General features: G+C 40.0%; 2 protein-coding genes across 2 annotated transcripts; one reads left to right on the forward strand and one right to left on the reverse strand.

Annotated features, from left to right (window-relative positions):
- Positions 1 to 2,408: 2,408 nt before the first annotated feature.
- Positions 2,409 to 9,613, forward strand: micu2 (mitochondrial calcium uptake 2). The gene is made up of 12 exons (XM_032576097.1): positions 2,409 to 2,668; positions 3,088 to 3,217; positions 4,047 to 4,078; positions 4,177 to 4,252; positions 4,379 to 4,426; positions 5,267 to 5,349; positions 6,704 to 6,757; positions 6,840 to 6,937; positions 7,421 to 7,592; positions 7,666 to 7,774; positions 7,857 to 8,014; positions 8,799 to 9,613. The coding sequence occupies exons 1-12, from the start codon at positions 2,468 to 2,470 to the stop codon at positions 8,898 to 8,900; spliced, it is 1,263 nt and encodes a 420-aa protein (XP_032431988.1). The 5' UTR covers positions 2,409 to 2,467; the 3' UTR covers positions 8,901 to 9,613.
- A 49-nt stretch (positions 9,614 to 9,662) lies between these two features.
- LOC116728200 (interferon regulatory factor 2-binding protein 1-like) lies at positions 9,663 to 17,434 on the reverse strand. The gene is made up of 2 exons (XM_032576096.1): positions 15,372 to 17,434; positions 9,663 to 10,510 (listed from the first exon to the last, which is right to left on the reverse strand). The coding sequence occupies exon 1, from the start codon at positions 17,183 to 17,185 to the stop codon at positions 15,416 to 15,418; it is 1,770 nt and encodes a 589-aa protein (XP_032431987.1). The 5' UTR covers positions 17,186 to 17,434; the 3' UTR covers positions 9,663 to 10,510; positions 15,372 to 15,415.
- Between the last annotated feature and the right edge of the window lie 4,693 nt (positions 17,435 to 22,127).

Raw genomic sequence — 22,127 nt, forward strand, 5'->3', positions numbered from 1 at the left:
GCTAACAGATTTGAGACGGACCAGGAGGTTCGCTACAGTAGAATGATTTAGATCAGAACATTATTGTTAAAATGACCCAGTCAAACCCCAGACCTGAATCTAATTGGGTATCTGTGAAGATGCTCTCAAGCTTGAGCTATTTCGCAAAGAAGAATGGTAAAAAAAAATTATCTGAATTTACATGTGCAAAGCTGGAAGAGAGAAACAATAAAAGACTTGCAGCTGCAGCAGAAGGTGATTTTAGGAAGTATTGTCTCATTGGGAATAAATGCAAACCCACTTTTTGTTTATGTATGTAAAATGTCTCCGCGTTGAATTTTCTTTCCCTTTTACAATTCTACACTACTTTGAGTTGGGGGAAGAAAATAGAGCGAGGTTTGTGGTTGTGATGCGACAAAACGTGAAAAGGTTTTAGGGGTGTGGGTAATTTTTCAAAGCACTGTCTCAGCCAATTCAATCTTCTTTGGTCTTCTGAACTGTAACATGTAACAGCCTTGGTGGAGAATGACAGCTGTTTTTTCTCCACATCCATATCTCCGAGTCCACAGCTGATGCTGCCGGAGCAGAGTTCACGGAGATCAGTCCCTTGGACACCATGTACAGAGAAGGAGCCTGCTGTGATATATGAGACAGGGGGATGACGCACAACACACTGATAGATGCTGCAGGACGAGGTTTCATGTGTGTTGCAGCTCTGTTCCCTTCGCCATCTTTATTTTCCCAATGTAGTGCATCTTCTTCTGCTGACTCGTTTGGAAATGTAATCGTTTCGATCCATTGTTTCCATCAAAGAAAAAACAATTTTATCAACTAAACATTGAACAATTACCTGTTAAAGCAAGCAGTTACAGCAACATCTCTGGAACCCTTTGACTGACATTGACTGGAGAGAAATGCGAACCCAACAAGAGCTGGAAAAAAAAAAGAAAAAGCTGTAACATTTAGACGTTACAATACCTCTGGTAAATCTAATGTACAGTAAATACCCTTGTTCAGTATTGACAGTAACCATAAGTTCCATATCATTTCTAATGACATAATTGATCCTGCACACTAGTTTAGAATAGCTTTTGAAAAGGTTTTAGAGTTGCACCGATCATAATTTTGCAGCCAATGTCCTATCTCCAATATTTCCAAAATATTTAACTTGGTGTAACCAATTCTGATCAATTACAGTTTAGAAACCATAAAAAGATATAAGTAAAATAGTTTTCAATGTGTGTGTTCCTGTTTTCCTGCTCTGACTCTGTGCTCTAAAACAGAGTTTGACCATTGTAAAACCAAATTAAAACGATTAGCTGTTTTTAGCATTTCAGGTTAACATTTAGCATAGCTAGCCTTGCTAAAATGACAGTCTTTGTGTGTATGCCATTAAGAATAAGTAACAGTCTGTGTGAAATCATAAACGACACGAAACATTTCCAAACCAATCATGTTCCATAAGTTAAAAGCTCACAAGGACAACAACAGCAGCTCTGCTGTATTTAGTTAAGCCTTCTTGTTATCTCTTGAAGCAAGTCTCACTTGATGCAGTTTGAAAGGCCAAATGTACGGCAAGACAAAGTTAGAGTTTCTTGTTGAAAATTAATTGTAACAATACCTAAGTGCTTTGTAGACATCTATGTTAAATTTAATAGGTATTGGGGTTAGAAGTTCAAAGATTTTCGGACATCTAGAATTGATTTTATACATTTATCTGAACACAGACTGACTTGTAGTCAGGTGGTATCTTAATTTCAGGTCACCTTGGGTAATGAGCAAATTAAAAAAAAATTCAAGACTAACTATATATATTTCATGTGAAAACTATCATGTCCTGTCCATCGTTTCAGTCACCCCATGTGGAGAAGCTGGTTGCCTACAAGTTCCTTGGCAGTTCTGCTCTGCACAAACGAAACCTCGAGATTGTCTATGAACTGCGTGAGTGAACTTTCAAAATAAGGACTTCATGCGCTGTCAAAGCAGACAAAATCTTGTCTGCTTTGACAGCGCATGAAGTCCCTGTCATTTTTCACACAAAAGTCATATTTGTAAAATGGTTCACAAAGCATCATAATTAAGAGAAATAAAGGCTTTCAAACATCCAACTGTGTGTAATAATTCACTACAATGTGTTTCATTTAGTTAAACAGTTCCCAAATTGATTTTTCAACTCTTGACTTTTTTTGGGACTGGACTAAGCAACTTTTGTAATGATGAATCTACATTATAACATTAGAGCTAATCACCATAAACAAGCACTGCAGCCTTATATAGTTAAAAAAAAAAAACCTTTCCTGAGTCATAAGCTACTTTGAGAACTATCTCTTAAAAAAAAACGAAGAACTTAACTTTCTGGTGTACATCATGCACGATGTTTGTTCTGGTGACGCCAAAGTGGGCGTTCCGTGACTCGGTCGCTAACTTACAGAGCAGCTACGGAAGCCGTCGCGTTTGCGCAACCGGGCAGCCAGTGAGCTTCCTGAAAATGGCCAGCTGGGGAAAGTTCACCGCCGTCTTTAGGAATGTGGTCAGGAGCTCTCGGGTTCTAAAGACTTCTACAACATTCCGTGCAATTGGTTCCGGTGTTTTGGGCTCTGTCGTTGGAACCGGGGGTCTCTGCTATTACTTGTATCACCACGCTAACGTCAGGAATTTACCCTTCGCTGTTCTTGCAGAGGAAGAAAAAGTGAGTACATATTCCGTGGAGATTTATTTCGATAGAAAATACTTCACCGCTTTATTCGTTTTCCGGTCTGAAAGACTACCACAAACTGCAAAAAAGAAGTAGGCATTACTTTTAAAGAAGACGTAAACACTCAGTTATGTTACCTAGCGCCCTCTAGTGGCGCCTAGAGGGCGTTTAGTACATGGAGTGTAAAAAACCATAAACTTGTTTTCATTTGTAGAGTTTATGGGTAGAATATCAGTCTAAGTTTAAAGTGGAACATGCTTTGGTTAAAGTTTATCTTAAATTTACTCATAGCTAGATGTTCCTGTATCGTTTAGGTAAAAACTGTGCCTGGTTGGTGCCACAGAGGAGATGTTTACTGATTAGATCAGTATGACAGAAACTTTCAGATCATTTTGCCCTTTGTACATTTGCAGGAACCTGCAGCTCCTCAGCTGTCTGCCAGAAAGGTCCGTTTTACCCAGTTTGCCTCAGTGATGTATGATATGGAGCCCTACATGACCCCGAGGGACTTCCTGTTCTCCGTCATGCTGGAACAAGTAGATCGTAAGCTGCACACATTCACTACACACACCCACACACACCTTGTAATATCCCTGCTCCCTAGGTGCTCGCAAACAGCATTTCAAACCACTTAACCTGAGCGACAACAATCCTACCCTATTTAAATTCTTGTCCTGTGTTTGCTTCATTAAATAATATAAAAATTAAGTTCAGTTTTTTCTGCAATCCAAAATTCTATTTCATCTATTTGAATCTAGGTGATTCAAATAGATGATAGATTAATCCTGAAGAGATTAATTATCTCTTTCAGGATAATTAATCTTCCAAAATGTAGTTTGCTGTTAGCATTTGAAAAACAAACATTATTTATTGAAGAGCAGATGGGATTTCCAAGCTAACATACTTTACACAAACCAAATAAATTAGCTTCATAATCAGTGATCATAAATGTTGTATGTTACCATTGTTCAACTTGGATTCAGAAAAAAATAAATAAATAAAATCATTCCTGCCAGCATAATTCTTATTTTATAGAGTATTATCATGTGTTTTCCAGGGCTGCTATTAACAATTATTTTAGTTTTCTACTAAAAAAATGGTTTTATAATTATTCTGCTATCAGAATATCAGAATTTTTTTAATCCTGGATAAATTTGCCCACTTAACCCTTTTTATACAATATTAGAAATGTGCTAAAAGATGAAAAGCAAATCATAACATTTCTTTTTTTAAATAAGAAAATAAACTTTCGGTGTATCATTTATAGCAAAAGATGCATCGGTAGCGAAAGAAACACTTCTAACATCAACACGTGAAAAGCAATTTTTTATTTTTTTTTCAAAACTCTGTTTGGTCTTTGTTTTGTTTTTAGGAAAGCTCAAAAAGAGAATCTTAACAACTCAGGTATGTTTACAGTTTCACTGTGTGAAAACTCTTCATGCGGAGCACAGTGCCGGGGGTTTTGTGGTGACGGTGTCTGTCTCCTCGTGCTCTCTTGGCAGGACGTCAACAAGATGTTGGCGACTGCCTCTAAAGCTCGTCCCGGCAGCGATCTGTTCAGAAAGCTAGGAGACAACGGTGAGCTCTCCGGCCTTCTGCCGCACATCTGAATGTTTCTATGGTGATGTTCACTTTCTTTTTTTTTCTGTCTGCTAGTTTCTGTTTAACTAAAGACTGTAAAGTGTATTTGTGTGTGCCTTGCAGGTTTAATATCCTACACAGAGTATCTCTTCCTGCTGACCATCCTGACCAGTAAGTTGACTTTCCTGTGTTCATGATCTTGTGGTTTTATTTGAAGCAGGATAATCTATCAGCAGCTTTGCTTCCATTGACCATATAATTATGCATATTGGACATAGGGAGATAAATTATCTTAATGAAAATACTCCAGATAAAAAAATAAAAACATTTTTTTTGTTAAAACAATTTTTACACTTGGTTTTCTTGACTGTATCAAAATAATTTTACAGTATTTTTACAAACTTGCTAATGAAACATTTTTTTCATCAGATGAAACATTAAAGGGTTTAGTAGAGGAGCGATGATGTGTTGACTTCCTGATGACAGATTCATAAAGAATAAGAGTTTTTAAAGAGACAGCGGGACAATTTCAAAGCATTAAATTACAAAGTCAAATTTTTAAAGTCATATTTGATATCTGTAGCAATTTTATAACTGAAGATAACCAAACAATGTCAATTTTCATAAAAAAAAAAAAAACTTGAAAATTGAAAAAAACTCAGAAATTTTCTAGAAAGAAATTTGGAAATGTCTGCATTTCAAAAATCCAACGGTTTTTTTTCTAGAAAATTTATCTCAAAATTTCCAAGTTCTCTCCAGTAAATTTTTGGACTTTTCATACTGTGAAATTTCCAGTTTTTTTTCTAGAAAATTTCTGAGTATTATTAAATTTGTATTTTTCTGGCAAATTTTTGACTTCCGGAGCTTAGAAAGGTCCTTGTTTTTTCATGAAAACGTCTGGGGGGGTTTTCTTCAGAGGAAATTTACTCCTCTCTATTTTCTATCCACAGTTTTGCCAATATTCTGTCGTCGGTAATGAATTCCTGAATGAGATGATTGTCTCTCTTGCAGAGCCACGGACCGGGTTTGACATAGCTTTCCAAATGCTGGATGTGGACGGCAATGAGCAAGTGGACAAAAAAGAGTTTCTTACGGTAAGACTTTGCTTGGCATAAATGTAAGACTTCTTTTTTAGATGGCGAACTGTGTAATTACTTTAAGTAACAATATCAGTATTTCAATATTTCAAATGTGTGTGCACTCAAATGTGAAAATATTGCCACTTTAATGCTGCCGAGAGCTCCACTGATGTTGCCGCAGCTGTAAGTATGAACCAGGCTCCACGCGAAGGTGAGGGAGAGCTGCATTCCAGTCGCTCAACTGTTCTTCATCTGCCTTGCGCTTGTCTTTTCGGTTTTATCCGTCTGTTTGAAGCCACCTGACTTGTTTTTGGTTCCAAGCAGACTTCTCCTGTCTGCCGCTTAGCTTAGACCTCGGCTACCTTTTGTCTCATGCGAAGGCATGTTGGCCTGTGTTGCAACTTGTGTTTCATGTTCCAACGTGGCGCAGAAAGAGCAAAACATCCAGCAAGTAGCAGCAGTGCATGGATTTTGACGTTGGTCTCCTTTGACCACTACTTTTTGCTTTTGCTTTGACTTTTTTTTTTTTTTAAAGTTAAAGCAACCACAGTGAATCTGTGTTTTGTTGATTCTGAAAGTGAAAAGAAGGACGTAGAGCTTATATTAGCTCCCAGAGGAGAGGGCGAAATATAGTGCCTTACAAAAGTATTCACATTCCATGACCTTTTTCACAATGTGTGTCCAAACGACTATAAGTTTGAACTTATTTTAGTTTGGGGGTTTTTTTGTGATAGATGGAACACAACAGCTTGACCATGTAATTGCGCAAATTGGAATTAGAAAATAAATTTGCTCAATAGAAACACGCTCATTTAAAGAAAAAAAAAACTCAAGCTTTTCAAAAAGTGTTTTCTGAAGTGGAAGAAAAACGATGCATGGTTTTCAACAAAGATCTGAAGGAGGGAAATTTTGTTTAGAAACTTCATAATCCATTCTATTTATGGTTCTGGTTCTGTGTGTGGTTTTTATTTGCTTTTTATTTATTGTTTTTGGCTTGTTGTTTGGATATTCCATAATTTCCAGGCCCAGTGTTAAGTGTTCCTAAATAAAGTAACTTATATTGGTATTTGAGAGAACCAACTTGTATTATTATGCCAGTATAATAATACTAGCATTATAACTCATTGACATTGGGTACTGTGTGGCAAAAATGTTAAAAGTCCAAAGGGTGTGAATACTTTTGCGAGAAAAAGTCTTGCTAGAAAGATTTAGCAAATATAAAATTCTGTATTCAGTGAATGTTGGTAATGAGCTGTATGAAATGTGTGTGTGTGTGTGAGTGTGAACACATGAAGTTTCTATAGTTTCAAGTTCATGACAAAATTGAATTGAATGAATGAGAAGACAATGTTTTCATTTTCTGCCGAAGCTCAAGAAGATCATCGGCAAGAGTAAACTGAAACCTCCGAAGGACGTGGCAGAGGTGTGTGTGCACATCTTATTTGTTTTTCTCGTGCATCGTCATCAGTTTCTATAGTAACAGGACAATTCATGGATGATTCCAGAAATCGGCAGAGGAAGGGGCGGCGGTAAACACGTCACTTCAGGCGTACTTCTTTGGAAAGAGAGGAGACAACAAGCTGAAGTACCAGGAGTTCCGCAGGTAGGAGAAGCCGTCATGGTTCTGTTTCTGCCAGGTTCTCGTCAAGTCGCCTAACATTTTGGATGGAGATAGTAATGGCACAAAGTTCCTTGCAATTATTTCTAAAGTGGCTCCACAAAGTAAGTGATCTTGATTTCAAAAACTCACAAAACAATGGCAAGATCCCAGAGGGACAGATTCTTGAATACATAAATATCATTAGAAAATTGTTTTATGTTCTGATACGTTAAAACATCAATCTGAAAGATTCCTGGGTTTTGGTTGTTTTGGTTTTTTTCGCTATCACCAGCTGTGTTTCCCTCACAAATGTGTGCAAAACTTTGTCGATATTCTGCTAATGTGGAAAAAACAAAATTTTTCTAAAAATCCTTAACTTGCATAGCAGAATCCTTTGCATGTTTGGAGCTACAGTAGGATTCCCCTCCAGTTGGACCGTGGGGTCTCGGCCCGTTCCAGCTCCTGTAAACAATCTCTGTTGCTCAGATTCATGGAGGACCTGCAAGCTGAGGTCCAGGAAATGGAGTTCCTGCAGTTCTCCAGAGGCATGGACACCATGAGAAGGGAAGACTTCGCCGAGTGGCTGCTGCACTACACCAACGAAGAAGACAACGAAATCTACTGGGAGAACATGAGGAAGAAGATCCCTGCTGGTCAGGTACGGAAACTTCGTCCTCCATCAGGACGAGACTCGCGTGGATCAACAGTCAACAGGCGCGTTTCCCTTCCAGAGCATCACATTCGAGGAGTTCAAAGCCTTCTGCCTGTTCACCAACAACCTGGAGGACTTCGCCTTCTCAATGAAGATGGTCACCGAGGCCAACCGTCCTGTGGGGATCGGTAAGGCCTCGCCGTTGGGTTGAAATGGGCAGATACGGTTCATCCAGCACATGAGAGCGTCCTCCCCGTTCTTTTGATACAGCCCAGTTTAAGCGAGCCGTGAAGATCGCCACGGGCCACGAGCTGTCGGAGAACGTTCTGGACACGGTGTTCAAACTCTTCGACTTGGACGGAGACGACTGCCTGAGTCACAAGGAGTTCATGGGAGTAATGACGGACAGAGTGCTGCGGGGCCTGAAGGTGAGCTTCCACTTTCATTTTCTTTTTTTTATATGAAGTACCGTTTTATTGGCAGTTCTGATTAGTGCGGTTTTCTGGCAGATCAACCAAACTTTAAAAAGCTTCACTTTTTTTGTCTGTAAAAGTCACCAAGTTAGCACCAGTGGGTTGACTATTGTTAACCGCACTTTTCAAATCCTGCCAAGGTTATTCCACCAGAATACAGCTACGTAACGATCAAGCGCTTCAATTTTTATCCTCTCTCTTCGTTTATAAGGAATTGATACAAACTTGTTAGTTCTCTGCCAGTGGTAGCATTTTGCATCTTGTACAGTAATATCACCACGGCTCTACTTTCTACTGAGTCGGTTGGTTGCACTTGTTTTTATTTAGGGATATGACAGGTTACAGGACTGATTATAAATACATCCCACACTTTTCAGATTTTTTCCCCCCCGTCACTTCACATCTATACACTATTTTGTGTGGGTCTGTCACCCACCAAAATGAGGCATTTCATTATATTTGAGTTAACTGGTGATGTTTGATGTTTTACTATTTTTGCCTTTGGATATTTGTGAAGTTTCTTGCTGTAAGAGGAATTACAAAAAGGACTTTGACTGAAATGATCCCAATGTGCCATAATCCAAATCAAATGTTAAATGTTTTTGTGTGTGTGTGCAACTTTTATGGTTTAAATGGTATTGGATTTTTATTCCAGGATATATCAGAATTACAATTAAAAATAAGTGGTTGAAAGGCTACACAGTCAGCTTCACCTCCTCCCTCTGTCTCCTGACTGCAGGTGCAGCAACAGACTGGCATCTCTGGCTACTGGAAGTGTGTGAAGAGAGAGACCCTGAAAGGGGCCAAGGAGGCCCTGGGAGACATCAGCTGCCCCATCTGACATGTTCACACGTCCACCACTGCATATAGTTATGTTTTATATTGTTAAACAAATGGTGTGAGTGAGATTCTACATCTATGCACATAAAAATATAGGATAATACCACTGCCTTATCTGAAATCTATGGAGCTCATTTCTGTCATGAAAGAGAAAAATCAAAGCCCAAGAATAAAAGAAAATGACAGGAAGTCATAGTTTTGACTTTCAAATTCATAATTATGAGATATATAAACAATTCTGAGATATAAATTCAGAATTATGAGATACTGGAGCAAGCCTCCTTAGAGAAACAGCATGACTATCGATCTTATAATTTGAGCTTTGACTAATAATGAAGTTGAAAGTCAAAATTCTGACTTCTCTTGACTTCCTGTTGGGCTTTTTTATTTCTTTCATGGCAGGAATGAGCTTCTGTAGAAAAACGCATTCACACTCCAGCTAAAGTGTGGGGCTTTGTCATTTACAAGCATTTCACATAGGAACTAGCTGATCATTTTTGCATTCAGGATATATATATATATGTTTGTACTTAATCAGGTTTAAAGTTTCCAATCCCTTTGTTTTCCTTGTAAGTCAATGTGTTAAACTCGGCTGAAACGTCTGTATTTGAAATGAGTGCATGTTTACAGTGCCATCAGGAGCTTTTTAATGTTTGGTGTGGGGATTTTCGTGTTTCTTATCGACATTTAAATAAAAGTTTCCCCAGAAATCCATTTGGAGTCTTAATCCTTTGAAATCAGCAGCAAAGGAGTAAAGCAGATGTGACTATTTAGTCCTTTATTGTAGAATTGACCTGTTCAGATCACATAAGTGTGGGTTAACCATTCGATGTGATGCTAATTATCTTACCATACATAGAATTCAAAAAGTAAATAGACAAAACAAGCATACATCTGTGATAGATGGACTAATTAGTGACTGATGCCAAAGGTTATCAGTGAATACAGCATACACAGCTACAATAAAATTACACTGAGCATGAAGCCATCTTTGGTCTTCTTATCACTATAAACAAATACATAGAAATTTGTATTGTATCAAAAATAGAAATTACATAGCCATATTGAAAGGAAGTTCACATTTGAAACATACAACAGAAGAATATCTACGAGACATAATGTGGGATTACATTTTTTTTTTTTTTGCACTCCTTGGCTTTAAGGACCAAATGGGGTTTTGTGTTCAAAACATTCGATTTTTTTTTTCTTCCTTTTTTCTCTCTAAAGAAGTGCATTACTTTAGCCAAGTTATCAATCAATAACGCTGTCCTGCATCGGTTTAATACACAATGCAATATTTAGAACAAACCAAGAAGGGAAAAAAAACAAACAAAAATAAAAAAAACACAAATCAGATTGTCAGACAAACGTGTGCTTTCTGTCCTGGGCCGTTTGAGCCACTTGGAGCGATGAAGAACGGCTGATCTGAGCCTCTGCCTCTTCCTCTTCCTCACTGGTGGCTTTTCTTGTCTTTACTAACTGATCCTGGTTTAGTTTGTCCTCCTGGAGCTTCGGACTTACTCTGCTTATGGAGGCACGCTTGATGAAATGCAGCCGAAGTGGACCTCTGCTCGAGATAAAAAGGGAAGTGCTTTCGAAGTGTTTGATCCCCTGGAGAGAAAGGAACAACAGATGGGAAAACTTAATATGGAAAAAAACCCAAAACAGGCTATTTAGTTTCACACAGGTTGATTTCGGTAGAGGCAGAGTTATCCATGCTACTATTGTACAAATACTTCATTTCACTATGAATTCCTGGCAGCCATTCTTGTGATAAAACAAAGACAAATGAAAGCCGACAGAGACAACGGAAGAAGAAAGGTTATAGACAGACAAAGAATTGAAGGACAAATTAGTTTTTATGTTTTTGGTTTCCAACGTGTGGCACTCTGTATTGTCCGAATGTCAAGGTGAGGCCCAACAGACTTACTTACACAAGCGGAGTATTACAACCTTTGCCATGATCCTCCACTTGATACATAAATATAATACTTTGAAATGGTGGAAGTAGGAAGGTTTAGAAGGAGATTGGAGTAGAGGAGAGAAACAAGAATAAATAAAACAAAAGTCAACAAGTCTACCTCTAAACCTGCAAAAAGAGAAAAATAAAAAACAAAACAAAAGAGAAACCACAACAACTAACTAATAATTTGGTTTTTATTATGTATGCACAATATAAAAGCACGAACACCGATATCAGCCAATATTAGACATTTTTTAACATATTGGTATCGGTCAGATAAGTAAAACTGAGCTGAAATTGACAGCTGATATTTCCATATTGTTGCAGTTTGTTTCTTTAGGGTGAGTGGATAATGTGACTGACAATAATGCAGGATAGTGGGTAGCTTAACCGATCCAGTGAAGTCAGCATTGTGTTTTTCCCCCACAACCCAAGTTGTCAAAAGGTTAGTGAAATATACATAAAATATTGGTAAATATCGGTTTGCGGCCATAATAGCAATAATAAATATCAATATCGGCCCAAATTGTTATATCGGTGCATCCTTACTTGTTTCTGACTTTGAAGATTTGAATGCCAGATGTAGAAGTGCTTTATAAATCTAATGTACCTTTATCAATCAATAACAGACAAATGTATTGATAGAACATTTAGATGATTGGACAAGAAACATCAGTAAATTAAAATGAACTCAATTTACATTCTGATTAATATTTTTTTAAGGGAAATTTGTTTACAGACACTTCATAATCCATTTTGTTTATGGTTTTGATTGTGTGCTTCTCATTTCTGTTTTATTTATTGATTTTGTGTTTTACTTTGGATGTATAAAATATCTTCCAGTTCTAGTGTTACATGTTCTAATCGCAATAATTACAGGGACAATTTAATGTCCAGCAAAATTTGCTATTGTGGCAGATTTAACCCTGAATAAATGATAAAGTAAAAACTAGTCATGAACCATCTTTATATTTGAATGGATGCATATTTCTCTAAGTATTCAAACAAATCAGTGATAAAATTAAAATTTGTGATGCTTAAAATCAAAACTAAATGACACTGAAACGTATAAAATCAATCAATTCATTAGTTCAAGCTATTTTCTTTTCTTTTTTATTCCAGAAGTGAAAACTGGCGAAAGAGAATCCCAGATCATTAATTTATTTATATTATTTATTTCCAGCTAGCCGCTCTGTCTTTAAAGATGGAGCGACTGTTCAGACGCTGGACCGCATGAGGCGCTCAGAAAGCCTTATTCCACCTGGTCTTTGAATGCACCGCAGCAAAGCTCTACAGGATGTTCTTAATGTGGAAGTTTACACAAAGTCAGGAAGAGACGACGGTATTCCTGATATCTGGATGCTGTTCACAAATGGAAAATTAAAATCCAACAAAACAATCAGGAAAGATGGTGCTGAAAGAAAACTAAACAAGCTGCTCAGGTGGCGTTGTCTTCCGAGACAACGCCATCTACTGGAATGTATTTTAATTTTTAAAACTGGAAAATTTTAAAATACTTGGGAGTCTTTTTTTGACGAAATGTTTGTACCATTTATAGGTTCTGATAAATGTTCTGTTAAAAATTGTCGCTTAGCAACCTCCCAGTTCCGTATTTTATGGATGTGGATTTATTCAAATGGCAACGATGTGAGGTGGATCTCGATGGAGCAACAAGAGTTGAAATCCATGTCATTAGCAACCATTCCCTTCTTGAGTTCAAAAAAGCAACTTTCTACAATTACATCAAATTCTTTAATTTTAGCTACCTACAACGCATGGCTTCAGTTACACGCTCTCTTAAATCTAAACATAAAATTGTTGGTTAACACACCACTTAAAGATAACCCCAACATTCCTCAACCTATAACAGATGGTATACTACAAACTTGGGTTAGAAAAGGCATTAGATCAGTAGGCGACCTTTATACCAATAATGTCTTTGCCAGCTTCGATCAATTATCTGAATTTTATGACTTGCATAGGCACAATTATTTCAAATATTTGCAGATTAGACATTGGATTAAGAGCCAAACATTAGAGATATTCCCAAGTAAACCAGAGGAAACCTTGCTTGAATCATTCTTATTAGATCCTAAACGTACTACTACAAAAGGACTTATTTCTTGTGTTTACAAAATTGTTCTTGACTATTCACCAGCTTATGACAAGTATTCGAAAAAATCGAAATGGGAGTTGGACTTAAACTGCAACTATGATGACAAAAGTTGGAGCAGATTACTAAATTCATCTCAAACAATATTAACATCAACAAAACACAGACAAATTCAATTTAATATTTTTCACCGCATATATTATACCCCATATAGGTTGAATAAGCTGAATGCCAGTATCACTGACAAATGCCAGAGATGTAAGACGTCTGTAGGGGATCTTCTTCATATGCTTTGGAATTGTGTACACTTGCAAACCTACTGGGATAATGTAATTCTGGTAACATCAGCAGTTTGTGGACTTTCTTTAGATCCTGACCCCAGGATTTGGATACTTGGAGATATTATGTCCTTGGAATTAAATTCTTACAAGAAACACTTTGTTTTGTTAGCATCATCTGCAGCAAAAAAGTGTATACTTAAAAATTGGAAATCCGTGGAGCCTCCAAACCAGAAACAATGGATCAACGAACTGTTGTCATACTGCACTCCTGAAAAAATTCTCCATTCAATACGTGGGACATTGGCTAAGTTTGACCGGATATGGACTCCCTTCCTGGACATTTTAACCAGAATAGACCTGAGAGACTGATCTGTATTGATCTTTGCTGCCTTGTTTCAATTCTTTTAATATTTTTTGTTGTATCCTTTTCTCTTTACTCTGGCCTATCAAAAATGTGGGTAGTGCTAAATGTAATACTACTACATGTGTTGTTACATGGAGAGAGCGGGTGGGGTGGGTGGGTTTTATTTCTGAATTATTATTATTATTATTATTATTATATATATATATATATTTTTTTTTTTTTTTTTTTTTTTTTTTTTTAATTTTGGGCGGGGGGGATTTCCACAGGGAAAAAAAAAAAAAAAGAATAATATTGTACTTTGGATGTAGATTTTGTATGGACATACATTCTGAATAAATATATATATACAAAAAAAATTGTCGCTTAGCGTTATCACAATGGTACTACAAAATATATTAGACATAAAGAATCATTACTACCATTTTCAACAACAAACAGAGGTCATTTGTGGAAAATGAGGATATTTTCCCGGTTTTCATTTGTTTCAACTGTGCTGAGCTCTGCTAGTTAGATTAGAGGTATTGTGTGAATTAAGTCTTGTAAGGGTTATGGAAGATGTCTGAGTTTGGTATAAATTAAGCTACTAAAATACTAAAATAATTGTACAAAGTCCGTGGACTGGTAGAGCTACCAGGATGCTTGTGTGTTGTGTCTTACTGCACCTGGCTTTCTGGATAGAGTTGAAATATTGTTGCAATGTGCAGGTGATACACTACTGAGTACTAGCATGGAGCCCGTTTCTATTCTTTGAGTTTTCTAATGAAAAAAATGATAAAAATAGATTATCAAAAAGCCTTAATTTAAGGAAGAACATAAATATTCTAATTATATAATAGAAATTTGGTCCTTTTCAAATGTACATGTTTTGTCAAAGAGCAAACATTAACACTTTTATGTTTTCTTTTACATTTAAAAGCAAAAAAACGATATTTGCAGTTTATATTAGTGTAATTGAAGAGAAAGTGTTTTTTGTGTTTTAATGTGAAGTTTTTTTTGTTGTCTTGAATATGAACCGTAGAATTCAGCGGGTCCACCAGACGCTGGAGCGGTGACTGTGCAACCAAAATATGAACAATTTACAAGGGTTAAACCTTCCTGAATGTGAAAACCTGGAAAACTGAGAATCTCTAGACATGTTTGGTTTGAGACATTAAACATTTTCTTTCAATTCTTTGAAAATGTGCACGCAGTCTTTGATATTGGCTTTATGGGCATTTTCCCAGGGTGGCATCAGAAAGGAGCATGGGACCAAAAAACTAGAACATAAAATATATCTCATCTGTCAGTTGTACCCGTAACATGTTTGCTATTACTTGTATACATGTATAGTCAAGTAAATTTCCCTTAGTTGCTGTTGATTACTGGGAAAATACATAAAATTATTTCTACTGTGATATAATTTCTTGTATTTTAATTGATTGGAGTACAGCAGGGCGCCATTCCTGCAGATACCACAACTGCTTGCACATTTATTTTTCAAGCCTACAAAGTTAAACACAGTGATTAATCACAGAGTGTGATTAATCTGTTTAAATTTAGTTAATTGACAGCACTAATATTTTTATAAATAATAACCATTAAGTCATAATTTTTGCATTTCAGGCTAAAATAAAACCTAATTAGGTATGTTATATTTTATTTTACTTTTTCTCAAAATATCTAAGCCTCCCAGCCCTAACTGGGTTCAACCTCATAACTTAGTGGTTTGAGACCAGACTTTGATGTGACACAAGGTTCCCTCTCCATCTTACCATTCACCATGACAGGTCGGAGACGTCGGGAGGTCAGCGGGGGCTCACTCCTCCTTTTTTACCGTCACGTCTCCATCTCCGGCCAGGATGGTGGAGATTTCCCCCTGCATGAAGGCCCAAGGCACGTTGGAACCGGCCAGGGGGCAGCGCTCCCCGCTCGGGCAGTACACCTCCCCTCCCTGGCCCTGGCTGCGGATGAACGCTCGGGTGCAGGGGAAGCAGAACTTGTGGTGAGGGACGGAGGGACACTGGACAAAGTGTGTGTCCTCCAGGCGCTCTCTGCAGAGCGTGCAGCAGAGCAGGGTGCCCTGCGTGCTGCTCGTGCTCTCCCCGGTGTTGGCGTTGCCGCTCGGCCCCACCGCGCTCATGCTCTGGCCCATGGATGCCTGGGAAGCCGAGGTGGAGGCGGTGGATGGGCTGCTGCTGGTGGAGCGACCGGCTGCCAAGGAGTGGGCTGCGGACATGCCTGGGCTGTCTCTGGGCATCTGGCTGGAGCTCAGGCTGTCTGTGACGCCCATCAGGGCCGAGATGGGCGACGGCTGGCTGTGGAGGCGCGGCGGCCCTTCCTGAGGGGCCGCCATGCCGGGCAGAGGCTCCGTGTAGGCGCTCCGGGGCCAGGACTCCCTGGCTGGGTGGTCAGGTCTCCCGTCACTCTCTCCGTTTTCCGAGCCGGGAGAAGCTTTCCGGCGTCTGGTCGTGCTTTTTGCCGGACCCGGGCGGCCTGTCGCCGCCAACGACAGCACCGGGTCCGGCTGGGGCAGGACCTCTGGGATGGGCGGCTCCTTGAACATCCTCACGCCGTCGTTCAGGAGTTCGGACAGCCCACGCCAGTCCCCTGTACCCTGCCGCTTCTCGTACTCCACGTATCGCAGGCCAGAATTCACAGCTTTGCCTGCATCTTTCGCCGAATCCCGGAACATCTGTCGGACCAGGTCCGGGATCCCTGAGAAGATGATCCCGGAGCCCACGGGATACTCGACGAAGACCTTCAGCTCAAACTCTGGAGTTGTGCTGGCATCAAAAGCCAGGACGCGGCCCTGGAGGTTGTGGTCTTTCCTGAAGCGGACATTGAAGGGGATGGAGTTGCTCAGAGCCACCAGCACGTCTCGCACCGCTTTGGGTCGGTTCGGCCAGCCTTCCACCCGGTTTCTGGCCACTTCGTTCAGTTCGGCCATCACCTCATTGTTCCTCCACACTGCTGGATCTATACCCACAAGGGCAGAAGTGCTGGCGCCCACCCCCAGAGACACCGCCTGCCTTCTGCCACCCTCACCCATGATGGGCCCGGCTGAGACTGCGATGGGTGTGCTGGCAGTTCGGGAGCCCGATAACGGGGCTAAAAGCCCGTGAGGACCCGCCACCAACCCCTGAGCTATCAAGGCGTGAGAGATGGTGCTGTGGAGCCCGGGCACTGCACCGGTCACAACCCGGCGGGTGTTCGGGCTCTGTCGGCTTCCCTCCGATAAAGCCACGTCCTCAGCTCGGTGCAAGCCGTTAGGGAGCCGGGAAGACACCCCGTATTCCCCCCTGCCCCTGTCTACGCGCTCACTATGCTGCCGCCCCGTTTCGACGGTCCCCACCGAGCCGGGTTTGCTTTGCTGGGGTCCGGGAGACCTGCCGTCTAACACCCCGTGCGTGCTCTTCAGCTGCCGCGCAGTTTCAATCAGGAGCTCGATCCGGTCCGCGCCGTCGTAGTTGACACATCCCCGGCACACCGCTTCGCTGAACTCCCACAGCATGGCCCACGGCATCTTGGGCAGATCGCAGAGGTAGCACCACTGCCGTCTGGAGGAAGGCTGCGAGGCGGAGGACATGTTGTTTACAGGCCCGACACTAAACTTTCTTCCCTCGGAGGCCTACACGACACAGTCTGCGGTTCTCTGCTAATTCTCAGTCTTCGGACACCGACGGCCACATGCCACGTTTTATCCGACGAAAATACAACGCAAACTAAGCTTGGAAGGCGGTTTTTGGCGACAATACTTAACGTTAGCGACGTCTTCTTTTTCGGTTTGTTCGTGTCGGTCTGTGTGGAAGGAAGTAAAATGTTACTAGACACCGGAAACACCAACGCGCCTGGAGCGCGAAGCATTTTGGGTAGTGGTGTTTTTAGAGCGAAGCCACCTCGTCGCTGAACTCGTTGGTAGAAAAATGGAGAATATTCGCAACACGAAGAGAAAAAACGAACTTTTGTCACTTTAATTTTTACATAATAAAATAATCATTATTATCTACGGGCTCCGGTGGCCAGGACTTGCTATAATTAAGTTGTTCCCACGAAATAAGTCGTGGCCACTATAAAATTACTAAAAAATAAAATGAAATAAAAAATACAAAAGCCATTACTATTGACTAAACCGATGCGCAATGATATATATATATATCAGTGACAGTTTAAAAGCCCACTGACGCTTTCTGGAGTCAGGTTGCGCGCGCATCCTTGTGTTAAATAAAAAAATCCATCAGACAAGCCCGCTCTGAATATAAAACGAAACTGTGACATCACAATATAACTCCAAAGGCAGAATTCTGACATCACCAGCTATATAAGCTCGTCACATCGATCTACTTTCATCACAGCCGTTTAGCAGCCGTTGTTGATACATTTCTCTTGAGAATTTAACTAGCAGTACACAGTAAGATTTTCAACTTTGTTTGGTGCACATTTCTTTTGCAGATTTACATCAAACTCGACGTGAAATCTTTACTAAGTTTCTACATAAGTGATTTTAGCTTACAACCTAAAACAAGCAAAGTTTACAATGCAGTCCAACCAGCCTACAGTCGAAGAGGTTACATCCGACAACATTGTCGAAAGGGAAATAGAGCCACCCAAGCCACCCAAACGCAAAAAGAAGAAGGTGTCATTTGCAGTCTGGTGGGAGCTGCACGCAACTGAGGAGCAAAAAATGTCTGCTGAAAATATCGAACAGCAGGACGCCTCACTGGCGATCGAAAATGAATCGATCGCCAAAGGACTGGAGACAGTGGATCAAAAAGGGGACAGCCAGCCACCTGAGATAGAGTCCTATGAGAAGAACCAGGTACCATTTAAAACCTGGTCGGAGGAACACGTCCCCATTGACCAAGAGATTTCTGCAGGAAATATTGAAAAGCAGAACGATTCACTGGTCAGTGAAGAAGAGTCCATTGCTGGAGTGCAGGAGACAATCAACATAGCAGAGAAGGAACAGCCCTCTAAGTCTAAGGAACAGCCACCAAAGACGAGGCGCAGAAAGATTAAAATGATACCATTTCAAATCTGGTTAGAGAAACATGCCCCTGCTGATCTAAGGATTTCAGATGAAAGTACTGGAATGGAAGATGTTTCACTGGATACCAAACAGGAATCGATTTCTGTACAGAAGGAAACACCAGAGAAGGAACAGCCCTTTAAGTCTGGTGCTGAAAATGTTAAAAAGCAGGACACTTTTCTGCTTGAAGAAGAAGGTGATCAGGAAGATTCCTTAGAGAAGGAGATTTGCAAAGAGGAACCTGCAATTTCTACAACAGAACTGGTCACTGAAAAGAAATCCATCTCCAGTTCACAGGAGAAAGTGGATCAAAAAGGGGACAGCCAGCCACCTGAGATTGAGTCCAATGAGAAGAACCAGGTACCATTTAAAACCTGGTCGGAGGAACACGTCCCCATTGACCAAGAGATTTCTGCAGGAAATATTGAAAAGCAGAACGATTCGCTGATCAGTGAAGAAGAGTCCATTGCTGGAGTGCAGGAGACAATCAACATAGCAGAGAAGGAACAGCCCTCTAAGTCTAAGGAACAGCCACCAACGACGAGGCGCAAAAAGAATAAAATGATACCATTTCAAATCTGGTTAGAGAAACATGCCCCTGCTGATCTAAGGATTTCAGATGAAAGTACTGGAATGGAAGATGTTACACTGGATACCAAACAGGAATCGATTTCTGTACTGAAGGAGACACCAGAGAAGGAACAGCCCTTTAAGTCTGGTGCTGAAAATGTTAAAAAGCAGGACACTTTTCTGCTTGAAAAAGAAGGTGATCAGGAAGATTCCTTAAAGAAGGAGATTTGCAAAGAGGAACCTGCAATTTCTACAACAGAACTGGTCACTGAAAAGAAATCCATCTCCAGTTCACAGGAGAAAGTGGATCAAAAAGGGGACAGCCAGCCACCTGAGATTGAGTCCAATGAGAAGAACCAGGTACCATTTAAAACCTGGTCGGAGGAACACGTCCCCATTGACCAAGAGATTTCTGCAGGAAATATTGAAAAGCAGAACGATTCGCTGATCAGTGAAGAAGAGTCCATTGCTGGAGTGCAGGAGACAATCAACATAGCAGAGAAGGAACAGCCCTCTAAGTCTAAGGAACAGCCACCAACGACGAGGCGCAAAAAGAATAAAATGATACCATTTCAAATCTGGTTAGAGAAACATGCACCTGCTGATCTAAGGATTTCAGATGAAATTAGTGGAATTGAAGATGTTACACTGGATACCAAACAGGAATCGATTTCTGTACAGAAGGAGACACCAGAGAAGGAACAGCCCTTTAAGTCTGGTGCTGAAAATGTTAAAAAGCAGGACACTTTTCTGCTTGAAAAAGAAGGTGATCAGGAAGATTCCTTAGAGAAGGAGATTTGCAAAGAGGAACCTGCAATTTCTACAACAGAACTGGTCACTGAAAAGAAATCCATCTCCAGTTCACAGAAGAAAGTGGATCAAAAAGGGGAAAAACAAACAACAAAGACGAAGCGCATCAAGAAGACGCCGCTGTTATGGAAATCTTTCCCAGAGTCAGATGCTTGCATAGATCTTACATTTTTTTCTGAAAACAGTGACATCAATAATGGTCCTCTGCCGGAGAAACAAAATAATCAGGCAGCTTTGCCCAGCAGCGGAAAGAAGACGATTTGGAAAATGCTCCCCAACTCAGAACCTCGCATAGATATAAGTTTTTTTGCGGAGAATATTGAAACTCAAAATGTTTCAGTGCCGGAACAAGAACGTGATGAGGCAGCTTCCTTGGCAAAGGAAAGTTTTTCCAACAACAATGTGATTTCCACAACACAGCTATCCACCAAAAAGGACCAAGAAGGGGAGAAATGTACATCTACGGGTAAGCCCAAGGACAACAACCAGACAGAGAATTTAACTAAGGTTCCTGATAATCACACAGCAGAAAATGTTCAAGGAGAGAGTTTAACTGAAATTCAGAATTTGCCCGATTCTTCTGAAAAGACAAAAAGTCAAGCAAAGTGTACGTGTCTTGCCAAATCTAAGGAGTCTGAATTAGAATATATCGAAGTACAGAAATATTTAATGCAACAGCTTGATGAAATGTTCAATATAAATCAGAAACTAAATGCTAAACTTAAACAGCAGAAAGATCTGATGAGGAAAGGACTCGCAGAGAAAAGACAAAGAAAGAATTCAATGGTTTCTGTGCAAATTCAGACAGATTCACAAGACAGCCCAAAGCAGAAAACAGTCAGTTATCAATCTGCTTCAATACAAACTGAGATGGATATACAGGAAACCAGCTTTCCATTAAAACCAGTCTGTCAAACGACTTCAACGCAAACTGAGATGGATGGCCTGGAAACCAGATGTCAGTTGAAACCAGTTTATCAATCGATTTCAACACAAACTGAGTTCTTTTTATTGCAAAGACAACAGCCCTCTGAAACAAAACTGAATGGGCATCAGGATCCGCAGATCAAGTTATTGAAGAGATCTACAGGGAAGAACAGGACAGAGTCGACAATGAAAGCTGCCTCTGAACTGGAGACACTCAGTAATGAAAAGGTTTCTGGAGAAAAGAGTGAACAACAAGACATTTCAGTACCAGAAGTATTTGGGGATCAGAAAGCTACCATCAAAAATCAGAATCAGTCAAATGAAACAGTCATCGCTAAACCACAGGAGGAGAAAGAAGAAGAAACGGTCTCCATAACACAACTAAATGGAGACCATCAAGATCAGAAAAAGCAAGTGAAAACATCTAAACGTAAAAACAAGAGAAAGGCAACAATGAAAGCTGCCTGTGAACTGGAGACCTTCAATAATGAACAAGTTTCTGGAAAATACATTGAACAAGAACTTTCAGTACCGGAAACAGTTGGGTATCAGAAAGCCTCCGTCAAAAACGAGATTCATACAAAAGAAACAGGGATCACTAAAGTACAAAAGATCACTGAAGAAGAAACGGTCTCCACAACACAACTAAATGGAGACCATGAAGATCAGAAAAAACAACCGAAGACATCTAAACGTAAAAACAAGAGAAAGGCAGCAACGAGAGCGGCCTCTGAATTGAAAGTTGTCAGTAATGAAAATATTTCTGGAGAAAACGGTGAACAAGAAGAAGTTTCAATAGCGGAAATAGTTGGGGATCAGACAGCTACCATTATAAATGAGAATCATGAAAATGAAACAGTCATCAGTAAACCACAGGAGGAGATCGAAGAAGAAACGGTCTCCATAACACAACTAAATGGGGACCATGAAGATCAGAAAAAACAACCAAAGAAATCTAAATGTAAAAACAAGAGAAAGGCAACAATGAGAGCTGCCTGTGAACTGGAGACCCTGAATAATGAACAAGTTTCTGGAGAAAACATTGAACAAGAACTTTCAGTACTGGAAATAGTTGGGGATCAGACAGCTACCATTATAAATGAGATTCACAAAAAGGAAACAGTCATCAGTAAACCACAGGAGGAGATAGAAGAAGAAACGGTCTCCATAACACAACTAAATAAGGACCAGCAAG

The sequence above is a fragment of the Xiphophorus hellerii genome, chromosome 11, assembly GCF_003331165.1.
Source record: "Xiphophorus hellerii strain 12219 chromosome 11, Xiphophorus_hellerii-4.1, whole genome shotgun sequence".
Classification (NCBI taxonomy): domain Eukaryota; kingdom Metazoa; phylum Chordata; class Actinopteri; order Cyprinodontiformes; family Poeciliidae; genus Xiphophorus; species Xiphophorus hellerii.

Coding starts and splice junctions, on each gene's coding strand:
- LOC116728200 (XM_032576096.1), bottom strand. CDS start 17,185: ATGTCCTCCGCCTCGCAGCCTTCCTCCAGACGGCAGTGGTGCTACCTC.
- micu2 (XM_032576097.1), top strand. CDS start 2,468: ATGGCCAGCTGGGGAAAGTTCACCGCCGTCTTTAGGAATGTGGTCAGG. Junction 5,350..6,703: donor ACAAAAAAGAGTTTCTTACG/GTAAGACTTTGC, acceptor TTTCTGCCGAAG/CTCAAGAAGATCATCGGCAA. Junction 7,593..7,665: donor AGAAGATCCCTGCTGGTCAG/GTACGGAAACTT, acceptor TTTCCCTTCCAG/AGCATCACATTCGAGGAGTT.